This window comes from Panthera leo, chromosome C2 (assembly GCF_018350215.1).
Source record: "Panthera leo isolate Ple1 chromosome C2, P.leo_Ple1_pat1.1, whole genome shotgun sequence".
Classification (NCBI taxonomy): domain Eukaryota; kingdom Metazoa; phylum Chordata; class Mammalia; order Carnivora; family Felidae; genus Panthera; species Panthera leo.
The window spans coordinates 55,720,798-55,748,781 of NC_056687.1; the positions used below are offsets into that span (position 1 = coordinate 55,720,798).

At 38.9% G+C, this 27,984-nt stretch overlaps 1 protein-coding gene across 1 annotated transcript; it reads left to right on the forward strand.

The window, feature by feature from the left end:
* The first annotated feature begins 3,408 nt into the window (after positions 1-3,408).
* Positions 3,409-27,263, forward strand: CC2H3orf85 (chromosome C2 C3orf85 homolog). The gene is made up of 3 exons (XM_042954345.1): positions 3,409-3,436; positions 25,511-25,644; positions 27,060-27,263. Exons 1-3 carry the CDS (start codon positions 3,409-3,411, stop codon positions 27,147-27,149), a joined length of 252 nt encoding a protein of 83 aa, XP_042810279.1. The 3' UTR covers positions 27,150-27,263.
* The last annotated feature ends 721 nt before the right edge of the window (positions 27,264-27,984 follow it).

The following is a 27,984-nucleotide window of genomic DNA, read 5'->3' on the forward strand; positions in this document are numbered from 1 at the left end:
AGCATGAGCGGGGGAGGGTCAGAGAAAGGGAGACATGGAATCCGAAGCAGGCTCCAGGGTCTGAGCTGTCAGCACACAGCCCGATGCCAAGCTCGAACTCACAACCCATGCAATCGTGACTTGAGCTGAAGTCGGACGTTTAACCGACTGGCCGGCCACCCAGGCGCCCCACTTCTTTCCACTTTTAAAACTGAAAACTTGCTTTCCCAGACTCTTCTGTAGCAAGGGGTGGCCATTTGACCAAGTCCTCATAACTGAGACAGAAGCAGAAGTCGGCTTAGTGGCTCTAGGAAGGCTTTTGCTCTCCTGATAAAAGGGAGAGGCAGGGCTGGCTCCATTTCCTGTCTTCCTCATCTCTGTCTTAAATACAAGCACAATGCCTGGATATGGGGTGTCATTTGCATCCCTGAGGGAAAAGTCAAGAGAATACATAAAGCTGTCCCAAAGCGAGCAGTCATTCATCTTCAGATTTCCTGGTGAAACGAAACTTAACATCAATCTTTATTAATTTAAGTAATTGTAATTGGTTTTCCTTTTACTTAGTAGCCAAAACTGTTCCTAACCAATAGAGACAAAAAATAATACCAGAAAGCCCCAGAAACATACTTTCTTTCCATCATTGAGCATCAGCAGAGAATTGTTCATTATGCGCTATGATTTATAAGTCTTTTCCTGCCGGGGATGGTAAATGTGAGCTGATAGGAAGGAAGACACTCCAGACAGACACAGCCATCAGAACACAGAGACGGGAAAGGGGCAAGATATACGTAGGTGTGCAGAATATAATAAGTGAAATCATCAGGCTACAGTTCAGGAGGCGACAAGGTTGGCCAGATAAGGAAGGAGAGCACCAAAGAAGAGTGTCAGCTGAGGTTTAAATGTTTGGTGTGACACATGATTTTGGGCCATTATTAGCTCATCCAGTGCATCAGACATCTGTTTGGTGAGAGCCAGCTCTGCAGTGGGTTCCAAGAATGTAAGCATATTCTGCCTTCGAGGGGTTACAGTTTAATACAGGCCAGCAGTATCAGGTTTCAATGCAGGAAACAGAAACCATTCCAGGTATGTCAGACCCAGAGGAATATAACATGGGAAAATTAGTAGGTATAAAACCTCTGGAAGAGACAGAAGGGCCAAAATCAGGGGCCTGCCACCGACAATTGAATTCTGGCTCCCACCCTGAAGCTGCGGAGAAGAGGGCATCAGTCTGATGACAGCACTGCTACCACAACTGCCCCCAATCACCACAAGGACGGCTTCCATGTGCAGGAATGCTGAGTTGGCCACCGCCTCTGTGCACTCACACCCCATGGCCTGCACGGTAGCAGCAAAGCAAAGGAAAGCAACGTTTTTCATACCCAGAGCCTGGGCTGCTAAGGTGTCTCAGTGTGGTGTCTAGTTTTCCAACGTCTCTAACTAGAGAGTGAGGAGAGAAGGCACATGGAGACGACAAGAGACAATATACAGTTTCTACCACCTTAATGGACTTTAAAGCACCAATCAGTGCATTAAGGTGCCACAGTGCTTTGAGAGAAGTCAGGCTCCGGAGAGGTGGGTTAGGAAAGATCCCAAAGAAGCGATGGCACTTGAAAGATGAGGCTACATGTGCCAGGTGGACAGAGTCAGGACTGACATTCTAGGTGGAGTGCTGAGTTGAACCTGCGTGGACATTCAGTAAGTAGCTCATCGTGTCTAGAGTGTGGCAAGCAAAGTGGGGCAGAGGGGTGGGGGTGCAAGTTGAGGCAGGCAAATCCCTGAATGCTATGCTGAAGAATTTGGAATGTATCCCATAAGGAGTGGGAAGCCAGGGTTAGGTCTTGAATGGAATCCCATGAATAAATTCATGCTTCGTAAAGATCACTCTGGATGCATGTGAATACTAGACTAGGGGGGCTCAAGACCAGAAGCAGGGAGTGCAGTTGGAATAGCATTGCAATAGAAAGTGAGGAATAGATTCTTGAGCAGGGGAGTCTTGCTGCTAAGGGGAAAGAGATACACTGGATGATCTGCTGGCTTATTTGGCAGGAAAGGTCATCTTCAGAAGACTTGCAGTAAAGTGGAGAGGAGACAATGGAGATGAGGACTGGAGTGGTGCCAATGGAGAGAAAGAGGTGCACATAAAAAGTCTTGATTAGGAAAACTTGGTGTAGGTATTTCTAAATGGAATCAACAGGTAATAGTAAAAGCAGGGGGGAAATACAAGTGTGGGTGGCTTCATTTAGTTCTTCAAGGGTCTGAGGGAGGTAGAAAAGAAAGAGAGAGCAAAAGTTGCTCCATGTGTGTAAGCTTGAAGTCCTCAGAAATGACATTGCCATTAATAGTATGGGCAAGTCACAAAAAATGACCAGTCTGGAAGGCAGAAGACAGTGAGTTCATTGTTGTCACATTAAGCTGTAGAATTAGGGGCCCTTAGTGGCTCAGTGGGTTAAGCCTCCAACTCATGATTTTAGCTCAGGTCATGATCTCATGGTCATCAGGCTGACAGCACAGAACCTGCTTAGGATCCTCTCTCACCTTCTCTCTCTCTCTGCCCCTCCCCTGCTTGCTCTCTGTCTCTCTCTGTCTCTCTCTCTCAAAAATAAATAAACATTAAAAAAACTTATAATAAAATAAAATAAAAAGATTTAGCATATCCTAGCAGAGAACTGTTAATATGCTTTAAATAAATATGTGGTTTCCCTAAAAAAAATAAACACACACACACACACACACACACACACACGGTTTTTCTGTTCTTCGGTGGAGTTAGCTACCAACAGGTTGTCATTTTCCAATAAAATATAGTTTTGTGTTATGGAAAATATTAGTGAACTTATTGAGTATTGCATGCCTCTGAAATCAGAGGCTGAGGAACCCATGGGAACAGAAGAAGCCAGTTAGAGGTATCAGGAAAGAAAGATACACACATAGGTAACCGTAATGGGAAGTGTACATTTTGTGGATATAAGTTAATATTGTCAAGACTGACCAGAAAACAAAAATCTGCAAAGAAAACTTTCTGTACAAAAATTCCATTTAGATACTAATATCTAATTTCTGATTTGAGGCTATATATCCACTCAATAGGCTGCCGAAAATTATTATACACCAGCCTTGACCTGAGAAGACCAGACAGCATTTTCTGTATTTGTATTTTCTGCGATTCATTCATAGAAAATGAAAGGAAGATAATGCATCCAGATTCCTCTCATGCTGGTTCCATTTTCTTTCAACAAAACCCCTTTAAAAACCATTGCAAATAGCCCAGTTTAGCATGTTATTAGAATGCAAAGTAATGAAACAAGACACTTTGATCTTTGGGGCACTCCGTAATAAAAGCCTTTTTAAAAGTTCAAAGGTGGAAAAAACCTCACACATGTAAGGAAGGCTCGTACCTTGACCTTTGCTCATAGTACTTACAGACGTGCAATGAATAACTGGCAATTCAAAGAAAGAGGTAAGCACATTTTTCCTCCTCTGGGGGAAAAAAAACAACCTCTTAAAATTACTTAGCTAACTCAAACTGCAGACCTTTGAAATGGAACAGATTGTCCTAGATATTCTCCGACAATTTTCAATTTTCAGTCTAGGGATCTTTCTTGCACATAATTGCATTGTCTTTCCTTTATATCATAACACAACAACATCCAGAGGATGCCTGATATGTTTTAGACACTCAAATAAACTTTTGTTTCTAATGTAAAATTTGCTGACTACATATATATGTATATATATTGGGAGATATATAGATATAGATATAGATATAGATATAGATATAGATATATAGATATATATATATAGATATATATAGATATTGTGAGAACGCAAGCAGGGGAGGAGCAGAAGGAGGGGAACAGAGGATTTGAAGAGGGCTCTGTGCTGACAGGCTGACATCAGCAAGCCCCATGTGGGGCTCAAACTCACCAACCATGAGATCATGATCTGAGCCAAAGTTGGACACTCAACACACTGAACCACCCAGGTTCCCCATATATATATATATTCTTTTTTTTTTTTTTACTATTACCATACCCCTCCTATATCAAATTGCCACAAGTCTATTATTTGAGGTAAGCTCCAAGAATCTTGTAAAAAAATTTTTTTAGAGCAGGCACGGTTTTGTCTATAACCAAAGCCACACAACACTTTTAAAATAGTTTTTGGTTTCATTTTATTGCTGAGTGTGAATTATCTTCATTGCACCATAAATGCAATATAACAATAAAGGAATAAAAAATCCAACATGTAAAAGAAATGAGCCTGTGATGTGATGTCAGGGATCTTCCACCATCGGCTCAACGCTCCACCTTCTTTTTATTCGTAGCCTGAAATTTCTTCAACGAGGCATAAAGACTTTCATTTCATGAATCCTGCTGGAAGAAATAATAGGGTGTGGTGGAAAATTACTGTGAGCTGAAGGGAGAAGAAACTACTTGCAAGGTTCCATGTTGAAACACTGATGTTATCCCACTCTTCTGGCTCAGAGGCATTTGCTATATGTTTCTACCTTGGATGGGGACTGAACAGTGTCCAGAGTAGACGGCTTGCTCTTAGACCTTATCCTGGTGGTGTGGTAAATGATGGAGTATCCTCCTGGGTCTGGTGAGTGATAATGTATAATGCTGTTGGAAAACAACTAATCAACAAAAAATGCCAACAGGCTTTGATGTAAAATGTGCATATGGGGATTGAGAATCCACATCATTCAGGCTTCCAAATTCCATACATTTTTCAACCAAATCATTCAGTTTTGGTGTGGCACAGGGAGGTTGGAGGTGAATTGTTCCTTTAGAGCCTGAGTCTTTTCCACAGTAGCCTCCTGACTTTGTATTAGTCTCTGTAACACATTTCTCTCAGTCTTTCTTTTGAGGGCAATCTCTTCCTCCTTCATTCTCCCACTTGTCCCTCTCCATTCCTAGAAGAAACACTCTCTACCCTGTGACCAGTAGCCACTGAATTGGTAAATTTGGTTGTTGCCTTATTCAGACCATCATTTCCTGACAAAGCTAATCACTCCATCTTTTAAGGGACCCCCATAACTACGTAGCCTCTCACCACTGAACAGTGGTATTTAGAGTGGATATCACCACTCCATAGTGATGTCTCCTTTCCTCCTGTATCTAACTCTTCTAAATAAAATTCCCCATAAATACCAGAGGGGATGAATAACTAATATTCATAATTATTATTATCAACGTCCCACTAGCAGGACTTTTCCCTAGAAAGGGGCATGTCATCATATGCTAAGGAGTTCAGGCAACCAGGTTCATTAGACCTGACTGGATTTACTAATTTTCTTCCCATTATTTTATCAATTTAGGAGTTCAGAACTATTTCTCAAGAGAACTGGGTGCATGATAGAATACTATATAGTTGGTCATATATCTACCGTTTCTTTTGTGTTTCACCTTCTCCTGGTACAGAAACATACCCCCAATCTCTATCGTGGTCTCATTTTTGTAACTATATCTCAATCAGAACATGAAATATCTTTGTTTAATTATCTTGGGCTGAATCCTAATGCTGCTTATTGTTTCTGGGTTTGTAGTCTATTCTTTTTCTCATCTTCCTTTTTAGGACTACCCCTCCATTCTTGCCCCCACCTAAAGTTCTCTTCTTTCTAGCATTAAACTCTCATCTAGAGGGGCGCTGGGTGGCTCAGTTGGTTGGGTGTCCAACTTCGGCTCAGGTCATGATCTCACAGTTCACGAGTTCAAGTCCCGTGTTGGGCTCTATGCTGACAGCTCAGAGCCTGGAGCCTGCTTCGGATTCTGTGTCTTCCTCTGTCCTGCCACTCCCCCACTTACACTCTGTCCCTCTCTCAAAAATAAATAAACATTAAAATAAAAATATAAATAAATAAATAAATAAATAAATAAATAAATGTTCATCTAGAATAACCCAAAGAGTATCCATCCTGAGCAGAAAGTCTGATGGTGATTGTGGAGAATATAGCATTTCTCTAACATAAAGAGGACAGGGGCATCAAAAGAGACTGAGATTCAGGAACCATTACACCTCTATTAAAAGTTAAATGTCGGGGCGCCTGGGTGGCTCAGTCGGTTGAGCGGCCAACTTGGGCTCAGGTCATGATCTCGCAGTCCGTGAGTTCGAGCCCCGCGTCAGGCTCTGTACTGACAGCTCGGAGCCTGGAACCTGTTTTGGATTCTGTGTCTCCCTCTCTCTGACCCTCCCCCGTTCATGCTCTGTCTCTCTCTGTCTCAAAAATAAATAAACGTTAAAAAAAATTTTTTTTAAAGTTAAATGTCTATTCCTCATAAGAACCCTCTGTATGAGGATAATCAGAATTTCAAGAGCCTTGAAAACATGCACTAAGCTTGATTTTCTAGTTTCAAAAGATAATAGTCTCAGGTTTCCTTGAGAAAATGGATAACAAAGAAAAAAAGACCATAATAATACATTTAATGTCTACTATGTAACCTGGAATAAACCAAATAATCTAGTTTTTGGGCTCATGAGAAATTTGTGAATTCTATCTGAATAGACTCCTAAAAATGAAACCAATGTTGCTGCAGTAGAGAAGTCCTCCTGTCAAGCTCCCTTCTGCCAAGTCACTCTTGCCCATACATACCTGCCCTGATAGATCTTCCTTCCATGAGAAAAAAAAAAAAAAATGAATCCATCAATTTGTTGGTCACTGTCAGTAGGAAGGAGAACTAACATTTTACATTGGCCTCAACACATGAGCCAGAGATGCAAATCATTTAACAATATTGGAATTTCCCAGGATGGAAACTGGCTCAGTGGAGATGGAGAGAGGGAGTATAGAGGAGAGGTCCTTATCTTGCTCAGAACTTTCCTCCATCCAAGAGAGAAAGGCAGTCTCGCCAAGGAAAGACATCACCAGCTGATAAATCCTCATGGAGCCTCTTTTCCTCCCTCGGATATCTTCTACTGACCTTCCAAACACTCCTATTCCTTAAGCAGAAACAAGGATTAGAAGAAGCAGAACTACACACATTTGAAGGGTTTTTCTCTTTGCTACTTGTTAGTGGCTGAATTGTGTCCCTCCCAAATTCATATGTTGAATCTTTAACAGCCCTCCCCCTCACACACACACACCCATACTTCAGAATGCGACTGAATTTGAAGATATGGTCTTTGAAGGGATAATTAAGTTCAAATGCGGCTGTTAGTGCTCTCATCTGAGCTGACTACTGTATTTATAAGAAGAGGAATTAGGACATACGGAGATACGGGGAATGTATGCATGCACAGAGGGATGTCCTTGTGAAGAGGCAGCAGAAGGGCAGCAGTAAACAACCCAAAAGAGAGGCCTCGGGAAACCAAAACTGCCAACACCCTCATCTTGGATTTCTAGTCTCCAGGACAGTGGGAAATTCTTATTGTTTAAGCCACCCAATCTGTGGTATTTGCCCTGGTGGCCCTAGCAAACTAACACAGCAACCCAAAAACAATCAATGGGATGCCATTTCTGCCATTCTTATCCAGCCTCTTTTGACTCTCTTGCCACATCCAACCCAGAACACAAAATTCTCAGTTTACTCTCCCTAGTCCCCCTACATACCCATGGTCTTTCATTTTTATTTTCCATATTCCTCTCCTTTATCTTAAGTCCCCTCCTTTTTCCCCAAGGAAGCAAGAATTTCGAGCAATACTTTAAATCTCTTGATGCTACACCAATGTTGTTTTTATATGTACCAGACTAAAACACATGCACTTAGATTTTAAGCCTGAGAAAGTCACACTGCTGAGAGCTCAACTGTAGGTTATAGCAGAAAAAGCATCATGAAAGCATCATGATCATGATAGAACAGGCTACTTCAAATCTATACTAGGTCATCAAATTTATCTTTTGAGATTACCAGAACCATGGGAAAAGACTGCTTCCCTGTGGAACTAATAATAATGCCCACAGAGCTACCTGTAGAGAAAATACGGCCCCACTCACTTCTGCGGTGAGTCCCTAGAAATGCTTTCTTTGCTTTTAGTTTAGTGAAGCATGGAAGACTTTGCAAGTGACAGACTGAGTTTTGATAGTGAGCTGATTGGGCAGGGTCCCTTGATGATTCTGTGCTCTGTAAACTAGCTAGTGAATTGCAGATGTTCAATAAATGTCACATATTGTCAACTATCAATTATTCAGTGTATAATGAGGAAAATGCCTTGGCATGCATTACCTCAAAGCTTCATCAAGAGGTCTGTGATTCCAACACCATATCATAAAACAGATTGACATCTTTAAACTGCCAGACTGTATACATTTGTATTAATGGCATATCTTTCAATTACTCTGATTTGTCTATAGTGATAACCAATAGAAATTATTAAACATCAATAATACAGAGAATTTTTAGAGAAGGCCAGTACACTATTCACGAATGCTATTGTGATAGCCTCAAATGTGACTGATTAATGCATCCTCTCCACTCAAGCCTCATGATCTTTAGCCATGCTCTTTCCTTTCCTGGAATTTTTCTTCTCCCACAATTAAATTTGTCTTCATGGAAAACTGCAACTCATCTCACTGGAAACTTCCCCTGAAGTTGTCTTCTCCCACACAAGAAACAATGGTTGAGGGGCGTCTGAGTGGCTCAGTCGGTTAAGCGTCTGACTTCAGCTCAGGTCATGATCTCACAGTGTGTGATTTCGAGCCCCATGACAGCTGACAGCTCAGAGCCTGGAGCCTGCTTCGGACTCTGTATCCCTTTCTCTCTCTGTCCCTCCCCTGCTCACACTCTGTCTCTCTTTCCCTCAAAAGTAAATAAATTTTAAAAAATTTTAAAAAAATTAATAAAATGGTTGATATAGCTTTGTAACTCTAGTACTGGGAACAATGTTTATGAAATGTGCTTAAAATAGATTTTGAAAAGTGCCTAGAACATATGAAGTACCCACTAAAATAGTTGTTGAATGAATGAATAATACCTGAAGGATAAGTCTATAAACTCCTCATGGTCTGTCTGTATATACCACTCCTTGGTGGATGTTTCAATTAGCAAATAAATGGGAAAGAGGGAGCAGAAGAGAAGCCTGGGTAATACAAATGGCCTAGATCTCAAGATGATAATAAGCCCCCATATAATTGGAAGACCCTTTCACCTCAAACCAGATAGGATCAGTTTTACTACATCTAGTAAAAGAGAAGTCTATTATATAAGTCTTCAAGCTACATTTCCAAGCCACATTAAACCTAAGGTGTCTCAAGTGGTAGCAAGTTTTTAAACCTGCAATGGTCACACTAAAAATGAATACAAAAACAGAACGTGTTTCTCCAACATTTTAGCTAATTTCTCCAAGTTAATCCAGCTCCTACTGTTAACATATGATAAGTACATTCTCCCACGACCTGGTGACGGAAGCCCTAAGGGCTCAATAGTCATGATGGTAAGAGGGAGGACAATGTACTTAAGTGTAGGGGACAGGATAAGGAGAGATGAGACCATATTCTGTGTGCTCTCAGCAAGGCTTTATTTTATTCACAAATTGAGATAATAATAAAACCAAAAGCTCTAGCTTTCAAGGCAAAACAATATTCTATGAAGTAGTTTAAAAGTAGTTTCTGCCTTATAGCAACTGAGTCATGTTGAGCTTCATTAAAGAGCTACTTTCTGCATGTAGCACAAGACTTTATGGAAACCCTTACTCCTTCTTGGAATGTAGTTGCTGTGTCATTCTCTGCCTAAATAGTCACTACCCCAGGGGTGATGGGATATTCCATCAGTCCTAGGAGAGAAAGTGCACTCGTAAATTGAGGTTCAACCTGATAATGATGGCATGTTACACTCTCTCTTAAGCTGTCAAGGACAACAAACCCATCTGTGGTCAAATCAGTAGAAAACTGACTTCTTTACCACGTGTTACGGTCAAATTTTTTTCCCACATAGCAATTCTGCAAAAATCTCAAGTAACTGCATAAAAATAGTGCTATATTGTAGCACCTGTGTGGCTCAGTTAAGCTTCCCACTCTTGATTTTGACTCAGGTAATGATCTCACGGTCGTGAGACTCACACTGGGCATGGAGTCTGCTTCAGATTCTCTCTCTTCCTCTCTCTCTCTGTCCCTTCCTGCTTGCATGTGTGTGCGCATGCGCCCTCTAAATAAATAAATAAATAAATAAATAAATACTGTCACCAGCTTATTTTCAATAGGTCGAATGCAGTTGAAAGTTTAGTACAATGTTTATAAGGGCTAGTATCCTCTCCTCCAACATGTTGGCTGACTCTTCATCTTTTACTGATGCTGATGATGTCATTAAATCATGCCCGGCTGCACCATGCCCTTCATCACTTCTTATCAGAATTTTCTAAATGAACATTGCATTTTCCAGACCTTTGCAGTTTATTGGGTCTGATTGCATTGCTGGGATGACAGAGCAGTAACTAAATTCAGCTTGCTTCTTGGTAGAATAAAGTTTTCTTTCTTTTCTTTTTTCTTCTGTAAATTGTTTTTATAATATTAGATCTGATCTCTCATTTTTTTAACATTTATATTTCATTGATATGAAAGAGACCATGGGAGCTTACCAAGGTCCATCATATCATATTAAAGTAATAATTTCTAAGTACAAGGCATCAAAGTTGTAAACAGACTTCCTTGATGAGCTTCATTAATCCATGCCACTTGATCTTTGTATTTTTCAAAGGTAGATATTCCAATTTTATTTCAAAGAGCATTTCTATGTCTTTATAATTAAATATTGCCAATTTTCATGCCTCCAACTTTTTTTCTCTTAGAGATCATAAGAAGAGACAAGCTCTGGGAAACACTGTTTAAAACCCAAGCCCTAATATAAAAACAAAGCTGCTACATTATACTTGGATTTTGTAGCCAGTAGGATAAGGCTGTAATGCTGATAGACCAGTACAGGAAAGTACTGATTCAACTTTATGTAGTTCAGTTTAATATGAATCAGCTGATTCCATGAGATTAATTGTGTTTATTGAGGGCTGTTACATGGTAAGCATGCTGCTAGGCATTGAAAGCATACAAATAGGAGTAAGATGCAGAACCAGCCTTCAGAAAGCTTGTAATACACTTGGGAACACTGAAATGTACATATGAAACCATACATAATACAGGGAGACAGGGCCTAAGTGCCAAAGGTATGCAGATATGAGAAAGAGAAGCCAGATTCGATTTGGGGAATCAGAGAAGGAAGGCTTCATTCACCAGGAAGGACAACAATTTTTGGCCCATAAAGGATCTTGGATTATACATACACCACCCCTGCGGAATTGAGTTGCCAAGGCCACCTTTACCTGTGGACCAAATTGGGGTCACATTCACCTAATCCCTTTCATCTCACTGGCTGTGCCTCTCAGCACAGCGGTCGCTCTTCTTCTGCTACAAAGTTTCACCTTGACATGCTCCTTGGACAAGTTATGAAATCTCTCTGAGCCTCAGCTTACTCATCTATAAAATGATAATAATATCTTCGCCATTGAGTTGCCATGAGAATTAAATGAGACAACATATAGAAAATTCACAGAGAGGCACCTGGGTGCCTCAGTCGGTTAAGTGTCTGACTCTGGCTCAGGTCATGATCTCGTGGACTATGGCTTTGAGCCCCACGTCAGGCTCTGTGCTGACAGCTCAGAGCCCGGAGCTTTCTTCAGATTCTGTGTCTCCCTCTATCTCTGCCCCTCCCCTGCTTACACTTTGTCTCTCGCTCTCTCAAAAATAAACATTAAAAATATTTTTTAATTCACAGAATGACTATTATTATTTCATATTTGCATTCTATATCACAACCCAAATCACCAACTAATGAGCCATTCTGTGAGACGAGAATGAAAGAGTGAAAGAGATGGGAGACAGCCGTGCCTACAGCCCCACACCAGGCAAGCCTGACTTTAGGTTCAAAAGTTGAAGAATGATGAAGGGAAGAAAAGAGAGGAAGATGAATTTCTCCTTTGATTGTGTGTGCTTCTCATTACAAAAAGTATTTTCTTTTGATTTTCTTGAGATTTTTCTAGTCCATCCCATAATTACACATTTATACCTCTCCATCAAATAAAAGACAAGGAAGAATCACAGAAATGAGCAACTGCTGGACACATAGATGGATACATGGGATAGGCTGCCAAGATTTTACTGTGCCGATTCCCAAACATCTGTCTTTGCAAGGCTTCCATCAGTAATTAGAGGCATAACTGCACTAGGTAGATCCAGGTCTCTAAACACTCTTTACTATTCAAAGATAGACAAGAAAGTTATTTTCTACCACTGTTATGTCTCTATATCTGCTCGTTTCAGGTTGCATAATTTTGATGAGACTGGCTAACAGATGCGTGATTTGCTTTTAAGAATAAATTGTATTAAAAAAAAGAATAAATTGCATAATGATGAGTTTATTTAATTAGCTATTAATCATGCCACAGAGAAGGGTAATTGCCTTAAAAAAATAAAAAGTAAAGAAATGTCCTGGTTTTATTCGTTGTGTAGTTTCGTTGGAAACAAACACATTTTATAATGCAGTTAAACATTCCTTTGTCTTTAAATGTTTTGTTTTGAGATAGAACCGCACGCACTTGTAAGAAGATCTTGTGTGCCCTTCACCCAGTTTCCCCCAGTGGTAACATCTTACAAAACTACAGTGCAATATCATAGCCAAGATACTAATGTTGCTGTAATCTACTGATCTGTTCAGATTTCCCCAGTTTTAAGTGTTGTCATGGGTGTGTCTGTGTATGAGATATCTGTATTTAGTTCTATGCAGTTTTAGCACATGTTTACGTTCACATGTCTACCACAGTCAAAATACAAACCAGTTCTATCACTATAGAGGCTTCTCATATTGCCCTTTTATAACCACACCCACCTCACCCTTCCATAGCTAGTCCCTTGCAACTACTAATGTGTTTATTTCTACCATTTCATCTTTTCAAGGTTACATACATGGAATCATGCAGTACTTGACCACTTGGGACTGGCCACTCATCATAATTCCCTTGAGATTCCTTTAGGCTGTTGTATCTATCAATAATGTTTACAGTATCACTATTGCTAAGTAGTAACTCATAAACATACTTCAGTATGTTTAATGTTCGGCTCTTGAAGGATACCTGGGTTGTTTCCAGTTCTTGCCTATTACAATAAAGCTGCTATGGAACATTCTTATCCAGGTTTTTGTATGAGCATAAGTTTTCACTTCTCAGAGACAAATGTCCAATAGTACAATTGTTGGGTTGTATGGTAATTGCATGCTCAGAATTATAAGCAACTGCCGAATTGTTTTCCAAAGTGGCTGTACCCTTTTATGCTCCTACCAGCAATGTATGAGTGATTCAGTTTTTCCAACCTTTTTTTTTTAACATCTTATTACATTAGTCTGTACAGATGATAAAATTAGTAAATAAATACGTGGCTCATATAAGAACAGCTTGTAAAAAGTCAGTCCAAAAAGTCCAAAGGGTAAAAAGGCAGGAGTCATATAAATAAGCCACATCTTAGGCAACGGCCTCTCTGACTTGTGTCAGCTCCACAGGCTGCCAGGTATGCAGCAAATGCTTCACGCTCCTGGAAAGTAGACGGTGTGACCTACAGCTTTGCTGGGTCTCAATTAAAATAAATAAATCTTTTCTTTCCAAAACAGGATTATGGCATATAAGATGCTTCAAGTAGCCCTGTGTTCAACATTGCTTATAGGTAAGAATCTATTTCTTTTTTATTTATCATGCCTTTTACAAAATCATGCTGATAGATAACCACTTTCGACTTTTTTTAAAGAAATGAACAAATATGTTTTATCCACAGATCAATTCTAGAGCATTGGGAAAACCAAACTATCATGTCATGCCATGGTTTTGAACATCTTAGTGTTAATTTTGTGTGATCATTCTGTTCCTAGTTATGTATTAACATATTAGCATGTCACTAATGCTAAGAAGTCCTTTTAAGTGCTGCTTCCAAAGAAATGCTCTTGTGTCCTTGAACAAAGAAAAATTTTAAATGGCTTTTAGAAACTGTAATACTTACATGGTACCATTATGTGGAGACCTCAAGGTACTGTGAGAGTGTGAATTCATTAACCTTTAGAGCAAGCTGTAGCTCAGAGAAGTGGTGTTTTAAAGACAGATCAAGGAAGGCACTGAAGGTCAGATGATTTGCTGCCAAATTGACCCAATAATTCAGTGGCTGATATCTGAATGGAACTGAGAGGTCATTTGTTTTTCTTGTAACCAAAACTGAAAATACCTACAAAGGTATAAATTATTTTCGCAGTTAAATCTTTACAACTTACAAATACTTTTGGTGAAATGCTTAAATAAGAATAAATTTCTACTTTTATGATAAACTTAAGACCCACAAAAAAAACTTACATATTTTTCTTGAGGCGCACACACACATACACACACATATACACACACAGATAAAAGGATATACTTAGAATGTGATTCTAAGTATATGTGTACTTAGAATCATACTTAGAATATGATTCATACTTAGAAGTACTTAGAATCATACTTAGAATATGATTCATACTTAGAAGTACTTAGAATCATACTTAGAATATGATTCTAGATATATGTGTACATATATGTATGTGTATATAAATAGCCTTTCATTCTTAAGCATATAAATAATTTTAATAAAGAGTTTTAATCATCAGAGTTATATTTATGTTTGGGACATGTTTAAATAACTGATTTAAACATTTTTAGCCAAGTTATTATTAGGCAATTAGCATCAAGGCATGTATAATCATAGTGGTTACAGCCCACTTCTCCAGATGAAGAAAGTGAGGCTGGCTCAGTTTAAGTGAGTGTTTCGGGAGCACACTGCAAATTGAAGTCATGGGCTAGTTACAATCCATCAGTGTACTGCTTTACTTTGACTGCTGATCCATGCAGTTGGCTTTAAAGTGGGTGACAGTGGATTAGAGCAAGGCTAAAAGCACTACTGCTAGTCAACATTCACCTATGAACATGCAGGGTCAAAAATATCTGGCAAAAGGAAAATGGTCCTGCAAAATGACTTTTACAGACTTTCTCAGGAAACAAGTTGGAATTCACTTTAACTCCAGCTGAGATACGAATGTGTCTACCCAGAAAGACAACTGGTTTGACTGATTTCATAAATAAATAAATAAATAAATAAATAAAATTATGTGGCAAAAGTTCGTGAAAAAAGTTGAGAATTAGAAACCAAGGAGAGAGAAATGTTGACAGAGCTGGGTTCAGCCCTTCAGATCTCAGGAAAGAAGACTTTACCACCTCTAGGCTGAGTACACATAAGTCTTTGGGACCAGATTCATTTCTTACACAAATAATTCGTTTAACTGACATTTTCTAAATCATTCAGCTCTCAAGTAGGAGATCGTAGCTTGAATCAACTTCAGTCACTTCTTCCCTCTCTCCTCCCATCTTTCATTTAAGAATGCAGCTTATTCATCTGCACTTCCTTGGAGCCCTCTACTCATAAGAAAACAACATCTTAAAAAAAGTGTGTGTTTATTATTTTAAAAAAAAGTGTTCTCTGTTACAGATTAGTTGTCCAACAAATTGCTTTTGTCTAGAACTTAATTTGAAGTCAATAGGGAAAAGATGTCATTATCCATTTTCCAAATGGGAATGCTGAAGCTAAAAATGATGAAGAAGCTTCCCCAAGTAATTACATTCATGAGCACAGTCCTCAAATCATTTTATTGACTTTCTTAAAATAGTAATTTATGCACATTGGAACTGGTTCCCTGGTCAGAGAATTAGAAGTCCAAGTGTCATGATTTGATCAAAAAAACAAAACAAAAACCCTCTCTTCAGCATTTAGGTCAAGAATTGCCTTCTCCTATAATAAAAGCAGCAAATATTAATACTACTACCTGAAGTCTTTATTCCGTGGCAGGGGCCTTCCATAGGTTACCTTAAGTCCACTCTCATAATCACTCTGAAAATAAGTGTTACGATCTTCCTTCTACAATGGGAATTTAGGCTTAGAGAAGTTACATGACTAAACTACACAGTTCATCAATGGTGATGCTGGATTCACACGCAAATCCTCCATCTAGGTCTTCTGAGAACAAAACCCTTCTTTCTGCTACACAAACTGTCTCCTCTGGCCCTGTTGCTAGATATGGGATATGTAGCTATAGGACAGGCAACAGAGCACACAGGAAGCCCACCTGCTAAAAGAGGAATAAATCCACTGTTGCGGCCAGTGGTTCTCCAAGAACAGGCCTGGAGTGAGGGAGCTGGGTGACTTTATGGGAACAGATAGAGCCAACTAAGATATAACCGGAAGCTTTCTCCAGCTGTGGCTAGTTGTAGTGAGGGTAAAGAGAAGTCCTAACTCAGTATGTTCCACCTCAAGAGGGCACTTGTTAAAATCCAACAGCCCCATTTCACACAAAGGAGAAATATGGAAAATACGCATATGTGGAAAGTGTTTCACAGAGTAAATAAGCCATTCCTGAGGTTGACCCGTATGTGAAACAAGCTGGAGGTTCTTGCTGCCCATATTGTCAACCTGTGATAAGCTCACATGAAGTGCAAGTATGTCTTCTGGTTTTAGGCAGTAGAAGCAAACTGCCTTTAGCCTGTTTCTCTAGCAGACATCCAGGTCCTATTTTTACTCCATGGCTAGCAACCAACAGCAGTTTGTCTTGAAGGTTTTTGTTTGGTTGGTTGGGTTGGGTTGGGTTGGGTTTTTCTGATAAGAGCTTTTAAGCTCACATTCTTCCCTTTGACCCAGTCAGCCCCTCTCCCCCCACCCCACCCCCCACCCCCACACTCCAGTGGCTCCATTTTTGCCTTCCTTTGTGCCATCCGTAGAAGGAACGAGGAACGGCCCTTCTTAGTCATCCAGCTGCCCTCCCTACCCTCCCATTCCTTGGAGAGTCTATTTTCTGTATATAGTTTTAGTTTGTTTTATAAGAATTTGCTCTTAATTTTATCTACTCACTTTGGCTTAAGGTTGATCAATGCTCTCAAGAAAGTGAGTAGTGAGAATAAACTGGGAAATAACTCAGTTAGAGAAAAATATCATTGCCTGTGACTGGATTCTTTGAGCACTCTGGTTGTTACAGAAAAACCATCTGTTTTCCTGTCCATGTGGCACCATTTGTCAGGGCCCTAGAGTTGGAAATCCCATCAATTCACACAGGCAATGACCCAGAAGGGCTACTATTGAATCATATTAAATGCTGCCTTTTGTGAGTTAAAAATTTCTCTGTCCACAAAATTAAAAGCAAATAAAAGATCTGCCAGGTCCAAAACATGAGCCCAGGAATTATATGGCCATGCATGTGAGCATGTATGTTTGTGTATGTTAATGTGTTCAGAGCAGGTTAGAACAGACTGAGCTTAAACTCAAGTAATACTAGTTTCTATTTACTTTGCAACAAAGTCAACACACTAGCAATTGTAACATCAGTAAAGCCGAAGTTCCCAAGTTAAAAGTTCATTTATGAAAGCATTTCCTTAACAGGTTAGTAAAATGATGGAATTTAAGAGCTAGTCCTGAAGTTCAGTGTCTTTTTTTTTTTTTTCTAACTAATTTCCATTGACTCTTTTGCCCTCTGTCTTTTTACTTCCCTATTTGTCCTGTTCCTTTTTTCTACGACTTTTCACCTCTTGAACCTTTCATTTTTATAACCTCCCTTCTTTTGTCTCTATTTCCTTTCATTTCTTTTCTTGATTTCTCCCTTCTCCTTCTTTTTCTTCTTCATATTTTTCCTCCCAAACCAAAAATTTTTTCTCTCTCATTCTCTCTCTAACTTTTATCTGAATTGTAGCAAAGTGACAGTCTATTACATGAAATACAACTCTTCTCTTTTCCACCATAAATTTTTGGGTCAGTGATCAAAATTTAGAGTGGGAATCAAAAAATAACTATTTCATAATTTCTAACAAAAATTATTAACACAGAGAATAAAATATTCAACTTTATTTTTTAAATATTCATTTTTTCAATATTCAACTTTAAATATATGAACCTAAACATGAGTATTTTAATTATTCACAAAATTAGAAAATTTTTCCTACGCTTAGATCTTTGAAAATTTTACCATATGGCCAAGATGTCTGTATATCCTTTTCTCCTGATCCTCTTTTGTACTTAATTCCAAGTGACTATTTATACTTTATTTTAATACTTAATTTATGTGCCTGGGCATTTCTTTCTTTCTTTCTTTCTTTCTTTCTTTCTTTCTTTCTTTCTTTCTTTCTTTTTTTAAGACAAACATTTTAAGGGATGAGACTAGGACTCAATCCAATAAAAATAGTAAATAATAAATGTAATTCTTTAATTGCTTATACTGAATGCTAAGTGCTTTGCTTTCAGCATCCGGTACCTGAGCATTTTTGAACTTGTGCCAGGACTGTAGTGCTTATTCTCCATCTCCAGCACCAGGCATCATGTAACACTTCAAATAGCAGTATCACCCAGCCCTTAAGGGAAATAGCTAGCTGTGGCCCATCCTGTGGATTTGTCAGACATTGTTGAGTCTTCTGCCCCCACTAAATTCCACCATGTTTATTCACAGACAAAGAATTCCTTCCCTCATTGTAATTGTTTATGAATATTCACAGAATCCACAGCCCTGCCTTTCCAGGGATGATAAGTTCCTGCTGGTTGGAGGGCGCTGGTCTACTCTGTTTTTGTTTTTGGTGGGGTTTTTTTATTTGTTTGCTTGTTTGTTTCTTTTCTTTTTAATGTTTATTTATTTTTGAGAGAGAGAGACACAGAGTGTGAGCAGGGGAGGGGCAGAGAGAGAGGGAGACACAGAATCTGAAACAGGCTCCAGGCTCTGAGCTGTCAGCACAGACAGAGCCTGACACGGGGCTCAAACTCACAAACCATGAGATCATGACCTGAGCGGAAGTCGGACGCTCAACCAACTGAGCCACCCAGGTGCCCCTGTTTGTTTCTTTTTTTCCCTGTTTCTTAGTGAGGCTCAGAGACAACAGACATGTTGGGTTCTCTGTACCACCTTCTGACACATTATACTCTCCACTTCCCTTCTTTGCCTGCTTATTTGATCAAGAGGAGAGATAAACCAAAGATGATCATGGAAGGCAATCAATTCCCTTTAATCCTGAGAGTGGCTAATTTGGAAGACATAACATAGTATAAGATATAAAGGACCTGATGACTGGACCCCAGAATTTGGTAAATTTCATATCTAGTTGCAGGTTGCAGAACCAGAAGAGAAAGTATGATCTCTGAGGGCAGCTAACTCTCAAGAGAAAGAAGGAAGAGCTAGCTGAACATGCCAAGTTATGTCTTTTGGACAGTTAAATGGGGCACCACCCCTTCTGAGGGGCAGAGTCTATCTACAAAGGGGAGAAGGGTGAGCTGAGGTTACTCTAAATGAGTTTCTTCTACAGGAAAGAAAATAGGACTCTGCCATCAGACTCTGTCCTTTGATTCTATATCTTATATTTCACATCAGGCTTTCTGGTCTTTTTTCATGTATAGGTTCCTCTTCTTGCGTAGGTACAAGGAATCATCTTCACAGCCAGGCGCACAGTATAAAGACTATTCAGTTATTTCTCCAATATCAAATTTAAAGACTCTTTTTCAACCTTCCCTGGGTGATAGCAAAATAGGGAATCATTCCATTTCCAATTGTACAGTTTTCATTACCAACATACTGCTCCGCAGCCCACGATGGGCACCCTTCTCTGTGCATAATGTGAATACATTTTTATTTGTATTGCTTTAATTATTGGCGAGGACTATTCTGACTTCTCCTTCACTTATTTCTATCTATCTCAGTGCTGAATTTCTCAGCATGTGAACTCCTTGATGGTAGTAGGAGCGGTACCCATTTAGTATATTCTATATGTTTTTGATGCCCTAACACTATGCAGAGAAAGTAATTTTCAGTTAATGACCTATTTGTTATGAATATATTCCAATTAAAAATACTAGAGCTAGAAGAGACCTTAGTTAGCTTCATATGATCTAGCTTCATTATACTTTTTTTAAAATTTTTATTTATTTATTTTTGAGAGAGAGAAAGTGAAAGCGCAAGTATGCACACATACGAGCAGGGGAGGGGCAAAGAGAGAGACAGACAGAATCCCAACCAGTCTCCACGCTGTCAGCGCAGAGCCCCACATGGGCTTCTAAAGCACAAACCATGAGATCATGACCTGAGCCGAAATCGAGAGCTGGACGGATGCCTAACCAACTGAGCCAAGGATCAGGCGCCCTTGATCCAGCCTCCTTTTAAAGAACAGGAAATGGAAAGGCAGGAGTAACCAGCTAATGACCCAACAAATCACTGGCAGGGCCAGGATAAGACTCTCAATCTCCGATCCTTCTTGGCTTGTGTGGCAAGAGCTGTGATCTCGAATATCTCCATACTCTGAAATGGCTGCCTTACTTGAACTGTACAGAATTTTCTGCAGACTATATTCAAGATATGTTTAGATAGCAGAACTAAGCTTCACAGATCCTATTAAAACTACTATGATACAGGATGAAAGGAAGGAGGGTGTGTAGGGAGTTGTGAAGAAAAAAAAGGAAGATTTTTTTTATAGCTTATGATTTTAAAGTTTAAAAAAGGCATTAACCTGGCTGATACTGCCTAAATTAAAAAAAATTAAAAACCAACAAAGTAATAAAACTCAGGGTTCAGTTTTCAAACCCCAGCAGTATTATATAGGCTTACAAACACAAACTCTGATCTTGCTCTCACTAACTTTCAAGGTTGATCAGGCAGAATGAAAAAGGGAGGAGAAATTTCTCAAGCAGAGAGGATAATAGCATGCCCTTCTGTATAACTTGCATTTTATTTCCAGCCCTGCCAATGACTTACTATGTGACCTTGAGTGAGTCATTTCATCTCCGTGTGTCAATTTTCTCATTTGTAAAGTAGGATAATAAATACTACTTTCTGTCTCTCTCCTGGGTGATGTTATTATCACCACCAATTAATATTTATTGGATGCCTGTTGGGCACATAATGCTGAAATAGGTGCTTTGAATGTTCAGGGGCGAGGGCGGGGGATGAGGGGGAGATTGCATCAGTGAAATATTTTCCATGAGCAAAAAGATAGAAGATTTTCAAAAGACAGAATTATTAGAGCTTAAAATAGCTATGGTTTATATTTTAAACCATGCTTCTCTGCTAGGATTTATGTAATACATTTTTTTCCCCTTAGCAATTGTACAATACACCATGACAATTATAGTGCAGATATTGGTTCTACTTTTGGATGATTCCAAGTAACACTATCTTAAGTGGTTACTGTATTTTCTTTATCTGGCTGTAAATTATATCCTGAGCCTAATGTATGTACAAACATTTATTAGATATTGATATTGAATCTTCTTTGCCTAGATACTCTATTTTGAAAACTTCCCCCTCTCATTTTTTTTAACAGAATAACACATTAAATGTCTAATACTGTAACACCTTTTCTTCAAAGAGAATGAAGAGAAATCTGAGAAGTGGTCTATGAACACATCTCAGTTAAAACTAGAACTTCAATGCTGGGCAGTCCTCACTAGTGAGCCCAAACGAATGAGTTCCCTGCTCTGTTCCAGTCAGTCCTGTCTTCCCATCCATGGTGTCACTCACCTGATTCAGGTCCCACTTATCTCTCCTCTGGGCCATTAGAAGAGGCCCCAACCTGTTCCTCTCACTCTCTCTTCCTTTTACCATCTGCCTTTCACACTGACAAAGGAGTTTCCAAAAGTATCTGTGAATGGATAAGCAAAATGTTGGCATATACATACAAAATATTATTCAGTCTTAAAAAGGAATGAGTAACTGGGGCACCTGGGTGACTCAGTCAGTTAAGTATCTGGCTCTTGATTTCGGCTCAGGTCATGATCTCACAGTTCATGAATTTGAGCCCCACATTGGGCTCTGTGCTGACAGTGCAGAGCCTGCTTAGGATTCTTTCTCTCTCCCTCTCTCTCTGTCCCTCACCCACTTGTGCTCAGCCATGCTCTCTCACTCTCTCTCAAAATGAATAAAAATTAAAATAAATTAAATAAAAAAAATAAATAAAATGAAAAGGAATGAAATGCTGATCTATGTTACAACATGTAAACCTTGAAGATACTCAACTGAGATAAATCAGACACAAAGGGACAAATAGTGCATGATTCCTCTTACAATGAGGTACCTACAATTAGCAAATTCATAGAGACAGAAAGCTAATGATGGTTGCCAGGGGCTGGAGGAGAGAGTGATGAGAATTATTAAGGGATACTGAGTTTCTATTTGAGGGAATAAAAAAGTTCTTGAGATAGTGGTGATGGTTTTAGAACATTGTGAATGTGGTTGATGCCACTGAATTGTACAAATAAAAATGGTTAAAATGGTAATTATTCTGTTAGCATATTTTATCACAATCAAACAAAAAATTTTTAAGCAAACGTGATACTATCATTTTCTTGTTCAGAAATAATAGTTAATTGTTTGAAGAATAAAGTCCAAACTCCTTGGTATGAGAGTAATTATCCCTCAGAATCAGGCCCCGGCTTATCTTTCCAATGTTCATTTTGACCACATCTACACCTCAACCCTACCCTGCAGTCACATTGGCAAAGTGATGGTCACCAAACCTGAGCCTTCTTTGTTCCTCTGTTCCTTGGCTCTTGAATCTTCTTCAGCCTGGAATACATGTGCTTTGTTTCCACTCCCTTCTTCCTAACTGTGGAAACATTCCATAACCTTTGAAGCCCAACTCAAAACCGATTTCTCTGTGATGCCTCCATGCCAATATCAGAATTAATCATTCCCCCTTCAATTGGTCTGGCCACAATATGTTTCCTTGTAATTATTTATGAGCTCTGAATATAATGTGAATTCCTTAGGGGCAGAGTTATTCTTTGTTTATCTTTCTCTGCAATGATGATCAGAGCAGAGACTAGGATGAGGCAAGTGGAGATCTTATGGCACAAAATCTGTGAGCTTGAGAGCAAGTTTCTTCTTCTGTTTTATGCCCTAGTGGCCTCACTTGTTTCATCTGGGTCTCAGCTCCGGTGATCAGCAGTTTATCTTGACATCAGTAGGCACTTATAAAGCACTGTATTAGTTATCTACTATGACATAACTATTTTCCCCAAACTATAGCAGCTTAAAACAATAAACATTTATTATTGTACACTTTCTGAAGGTCAGGAGTTTGGGAATGGATTAAGTCAGTGATTCTGACTCAGGATCTCTCATGAGGGTACAGTAAAGATGTCAGTGAGGGCTACTGTGATCTGAGGACTGTTGTGATCTGAAGGCTTGACTGGAGCAAAAATATCAGGTTCCCAGGTGCTCCGTTTGTATGGCTGTTGGTGGGAGGCTTCAATTCCTTGACACATGGGTCTCTCTTCAGGGCTGTTTGAGTGTCCTCACAACATGGCAGCTGTCTCCCATTAGAACAAGTGATTCAAGAATGGGACAAGGCAGAAACTATAACATCTTTTATGTGCTAGCCATAGAAATCACACACAGTCACTTCTGCACTATCCTGTGGTTACACAGGGCCACTCTACTAAATGAAAGAAGACCACAGAGGATATGAGTACCAAGAAGGCAGTGATCTTTGGGGGACATTTTGGAGGATGGCTTCCACAGGCATGCTGGTTTGATTGTATTGAATTTGATTACCTACCAGCAGGCTAGTATTACTTCTATCATCTGTTGCTAATATCTTCTAAAAATTTGACTTTTATCTTTTCTTTTTAAATTACTGAATAACATAAATTGTTAACTTTCTGTTAATAAAGAATTGTGTCTAAGTCATTTTTCTATTTTCCATCACTAGTAGTGTTTTGCACCTACAGACAGCCTGATCAATGCATAATATCCACATCATTTTCAATAGGTAGGCATTTAGAACGAGAGCTTAGTGGGTTAACAAATTAATCTAGAGGTAATAGAACTAATAACTAGAACCCTGCTTAGTGCTCAGGTCAAGCTTGGAAAAGTAGATCATACAGAATGTTTAAGTAATGATTGGTTCCTTTTTTTCTATAAATGCATAAGACTATTATTACTATTTTATCATTATCATGATTATTACTTTCCTTTGGCCCCAAGAATTCCTGTTTCTCAGTCATAATATTGTACAGTGGCTTTAAAGGGAGAATTCCATCTCCCCTTCCTACTAGCCATGAATATATTATTTAAGTTTTCTGTGATGTAGTTTCCTTGTCGGCAAAATGAAATGATTGATAGTGCTACTTCTTAGGTTTGTTGTATTAAATAAGGTAATTCAGGTAAAGTACTTAGCACAATGCTTAATAAATGTCAACTATCATTATTTGTGTGTGTGTATATATATATATATACATATATATATGTATATATATATATATGTATATACATATATAAATACATTGATACATACACACACATTCACGCACAAATAACCTAGCCACCCCTAACCACTGTCTTCAGACATCCATTTTACAGATTCCCAGTGCCACACATTTTTGTTCACATCATTCCTCTAGCTTAAAATTTAAAGTCTTGCTCCTTCTCCCATCCTGCTAAATTTAATCTTTTCTTCAAGGAAGAGGTTCAGCAATTTTCCTGATCATGAAAATGTCTGCTTGTGCCCCAGAGCCCCAAAGCTTAATAACACCGCCTTCTCCTAAACTCCCTTAGTGCAATCAAATCCTATGTTTCCTTGTTTTATTTTGAATCTTGGACCCTTCCTTCCCCTCCCTTACAGAGGGGAGGTTTTTTATCTTATAGTCCACTGTAATCCTGGACGGTAGAATCCTGTTAATGATGAAGCTATAGAGTACCTAATGTAACATTTGTAATAAATGACTCTTTATCACAAGCAATGAACAGATTGTATTGTTACCACAAATAGGTGGGCAGTGTGCTCTTCCTTTATACGGATTCAAATTAGAACTCTGAACACAATTGTGTTTTATTTGGGAATAAAAACACAATATAGAGTGTTAAAATTTCAAGATATAAAAGAGTCTGGATTTTAAAAACAGTCATCTTTTTTTTTTCTCTTAATCCTGGAGTGGAAAGGAATCTAAAATACAAACCTCTTCAATTCAGTGATGGATCTATCAATACTAACAATTGAAACCACAGTGCCAGATTTGGAAGCAGTCTACTTCAAACTGAAAGAAAAGGCTTGGAAGGGAAGAATAAAAGATTGTTGACCGCCTAGCTTGAGCCAGGTGGTTTACAGTCATGAATATATCCAATCCTTACGGCAATCCTATATTATTGTGTTACTGTGTTATTATTCTATGTCTTTACATACAAGAAAACTACAGCTTAGAGGAATAAAGAAACTTGTCTAAAAAAGTGATAGAGCTGGAATTTGACTTCAGATCTGTGGGCTCCCATGCATGTAAAGAAGGTTCGAAAAGTCTTTTCCGTTCATCACATGGCACTGGCTTTCATGCTGTACTATATTTAGGACACAGGGTGATGATAGTGCAGTCATGGCAAAAGGCTGAGGAGCAGTCATCTCCCACGAAGCATAGCTTTTTCGGGATCTCCTTGTCAGGCACCCAGACTCCCAAAGGCCACAGCTATGTCTCTTTAAGAGGATAAACAGTGAGATGTAAACTATTGCCCTAAAAGATGCTGTGCTCTTGGACTTTAAATTACAGGAGCGTTGGGAGCACCATTTTTGTTGGAGGACCCCGCAAACCAGTTTCTACATCTCAAAAGACACATATATTTGCAGGATTACTGGGACCCAGATGGCAATCCAAATATGTGGGGAAACACGCTGGCTGATAAGGTATTTGCATTAGAAACAAATGGCTTCCCACCATCTATTTTGTTAAATAGGCATTGCATCAGCAGGCATTAACACACCATCAGCCCTGATTTTTTCTATCTGCCCTGAGCTGTAACTGCTCCTTCCTTCCCATAAAATGGCTTTTGTCTAGTAAACTTCACCTCTTCCTTCAAGACTAAAATCAAATGTCCCCTTCTTTCTGAAGGCTTTCCCTTCTTTCCTGGTAACATTCTTCTTTCTTTTCTCCCCATTGCATGCCGTTCACATGTGAATGGCACACTGGAATTATTTCTTTGTGCACCCAACCTCCCTTACCTAGGCTACAGAGGTGAGGTGCATGTCATGTCTTATCCATCAAGGTCATTTTTCTCAGAACCTATCAAAATGATTGTTACTCAGTCAAATCTCAGTAGATTATTGCATATTTGAGTAGGTGGATAAATGGACCGCAGTCACATTTAGTTCCCTTTTAGTTGTTCAGCAGCTTATTTTCCAAACCTTTAATAATCATCCAAGCATTTAATGTCATTCCTTCATTTGCTTGCCTTTCATACACTTTTTACTCATTTGGAAGTCTCACTCCAAGAGAAATAAAGAAGAAACGTGCATTAGCCTGTTTTATTCCATGTTTACTCTTTTGATGGAAAAAAACAAAAACACTGAAACTCCAGGCCAAATGAAATTGTTGAATTGTCTGAGGATTTCAATTATTCATGATTTCTCTCTTAAAATTTAGCAATTTAGCAAACAAAAATGTATAACAAATTAATTAATCCCTTCATTTGTTTGTTCTTTTTCTCTTTACATGTGTATCAAGCTCTATTACCAGGCTAAAGGGTTGTATAAAGTCATAAAAAATTTGAATGTCCTTGTTTTTCTGGGGTCTTGGTCCTATCCTTACTCTGCACAGTTGAGTTTTAACTGGTCTACCAGGAATGGCTCATTTCTGGTTAGCATTTGCTGATGAAAACCACCAGCTTGAATAATGCATCTAGTTTTGTGCCTGTTTTTCTCCAACAGGCATCATTTAGAGGTATTAAAGCCAGACATTTGTTTATTTGGCAAATTAAATATTACATAAGCAAGTAGACTGTGTCTTCTTTATGGAATACTGAAATTTTCAAGTACACTCCTGCCTATAATTGTAGACTAGCACTGTGATCAACTGACAGATACTATAATGTAACAAGACTCTGCCACACTGGTTCATGCGGTAGCCCCAGAAATACTGTAAAACATTTAAGCATTGAAGAATATAGGTCACTAAAAGTATGTTCACCAAACCTTTTTTTGTATTATTCTTCCACTCTATTTCTCTCAATCTTTTAGGATTATCTATATGATTACCTGAATAATTGATGTAACATGTGTTCTCCATACTCAGAGATCATGACTTAAAGTTTCTTTTGTTACAGGCTCATGAAACATGGACCGCTTTGAAAACAATAGCACAATATTATCTGAATGTGAATACCTTCACTTTTGACATGTCCACTTCCCAGTAAATGTGCTTTGATGGTTAAACCAGGAGAGAAAAAAACGATGGGAGTCAACACGGCAATGCAACCAAACTATGGGCTTTGGAGACATGGAGGCAAATCTCTGCCACTTACAAGATTACTTAATATGTCTGTCTCATGGAACTGTTGAAAGGAGTAAATATAAAAATCCATCTAGAGACCTAGAATTAGAAGTTCTCAGTAAATTCTAGATCTTAAGATGAGAACTAAAATAAAGACAATAGTACTAACATTGATTAAAAAAGGGCTCTTCTGGAAAAGGAAACCAAAAGCAAAAAAGTAGTGCCATTAAAACTCACTGTTGATAGCTTACTTTCTTTTGCTTCCTTTTTGAGAGAGTTAATTTGCTTTTTAATTAAAGGAAGAAGAGGGGTGCCTGGGTGGCTCAGTTGGTTGAGCATCCAACTCTTGATTTTGGCTCAGGGCATGATCCCACGGTTTGTGTTGGGCTCTGCACTGAGAGCACAGAGCCTGCTTGGGATTCTCTCTGCCCACCTCCTGCTCCTGTGTATGTGCATGTGCTCTCTCTCTCTAAATAAATAAATCAGCTTTATAAAAAAAAAAAAAAAAGGAATAGGGATCTCTCAAATGGAGTTGGTCCTATCTTTTCAGTACTTTTCACTTTCTAAAGCCAGTCTATTTTAAGATCGTGCTTTTGAAACTTTTTCCATCAAAGGTGTATTGCTGAGGGCAGTAGAGAATACAATCATAACTCTTATCTGGGGGCAGATGAACCCACTGGAAATGTTCACCTGTAAGTGCAAACCTCCTTAGGAATTTTGCAAAATTTGTGCAAGTTTTGCATTTAAGTCCATAATAT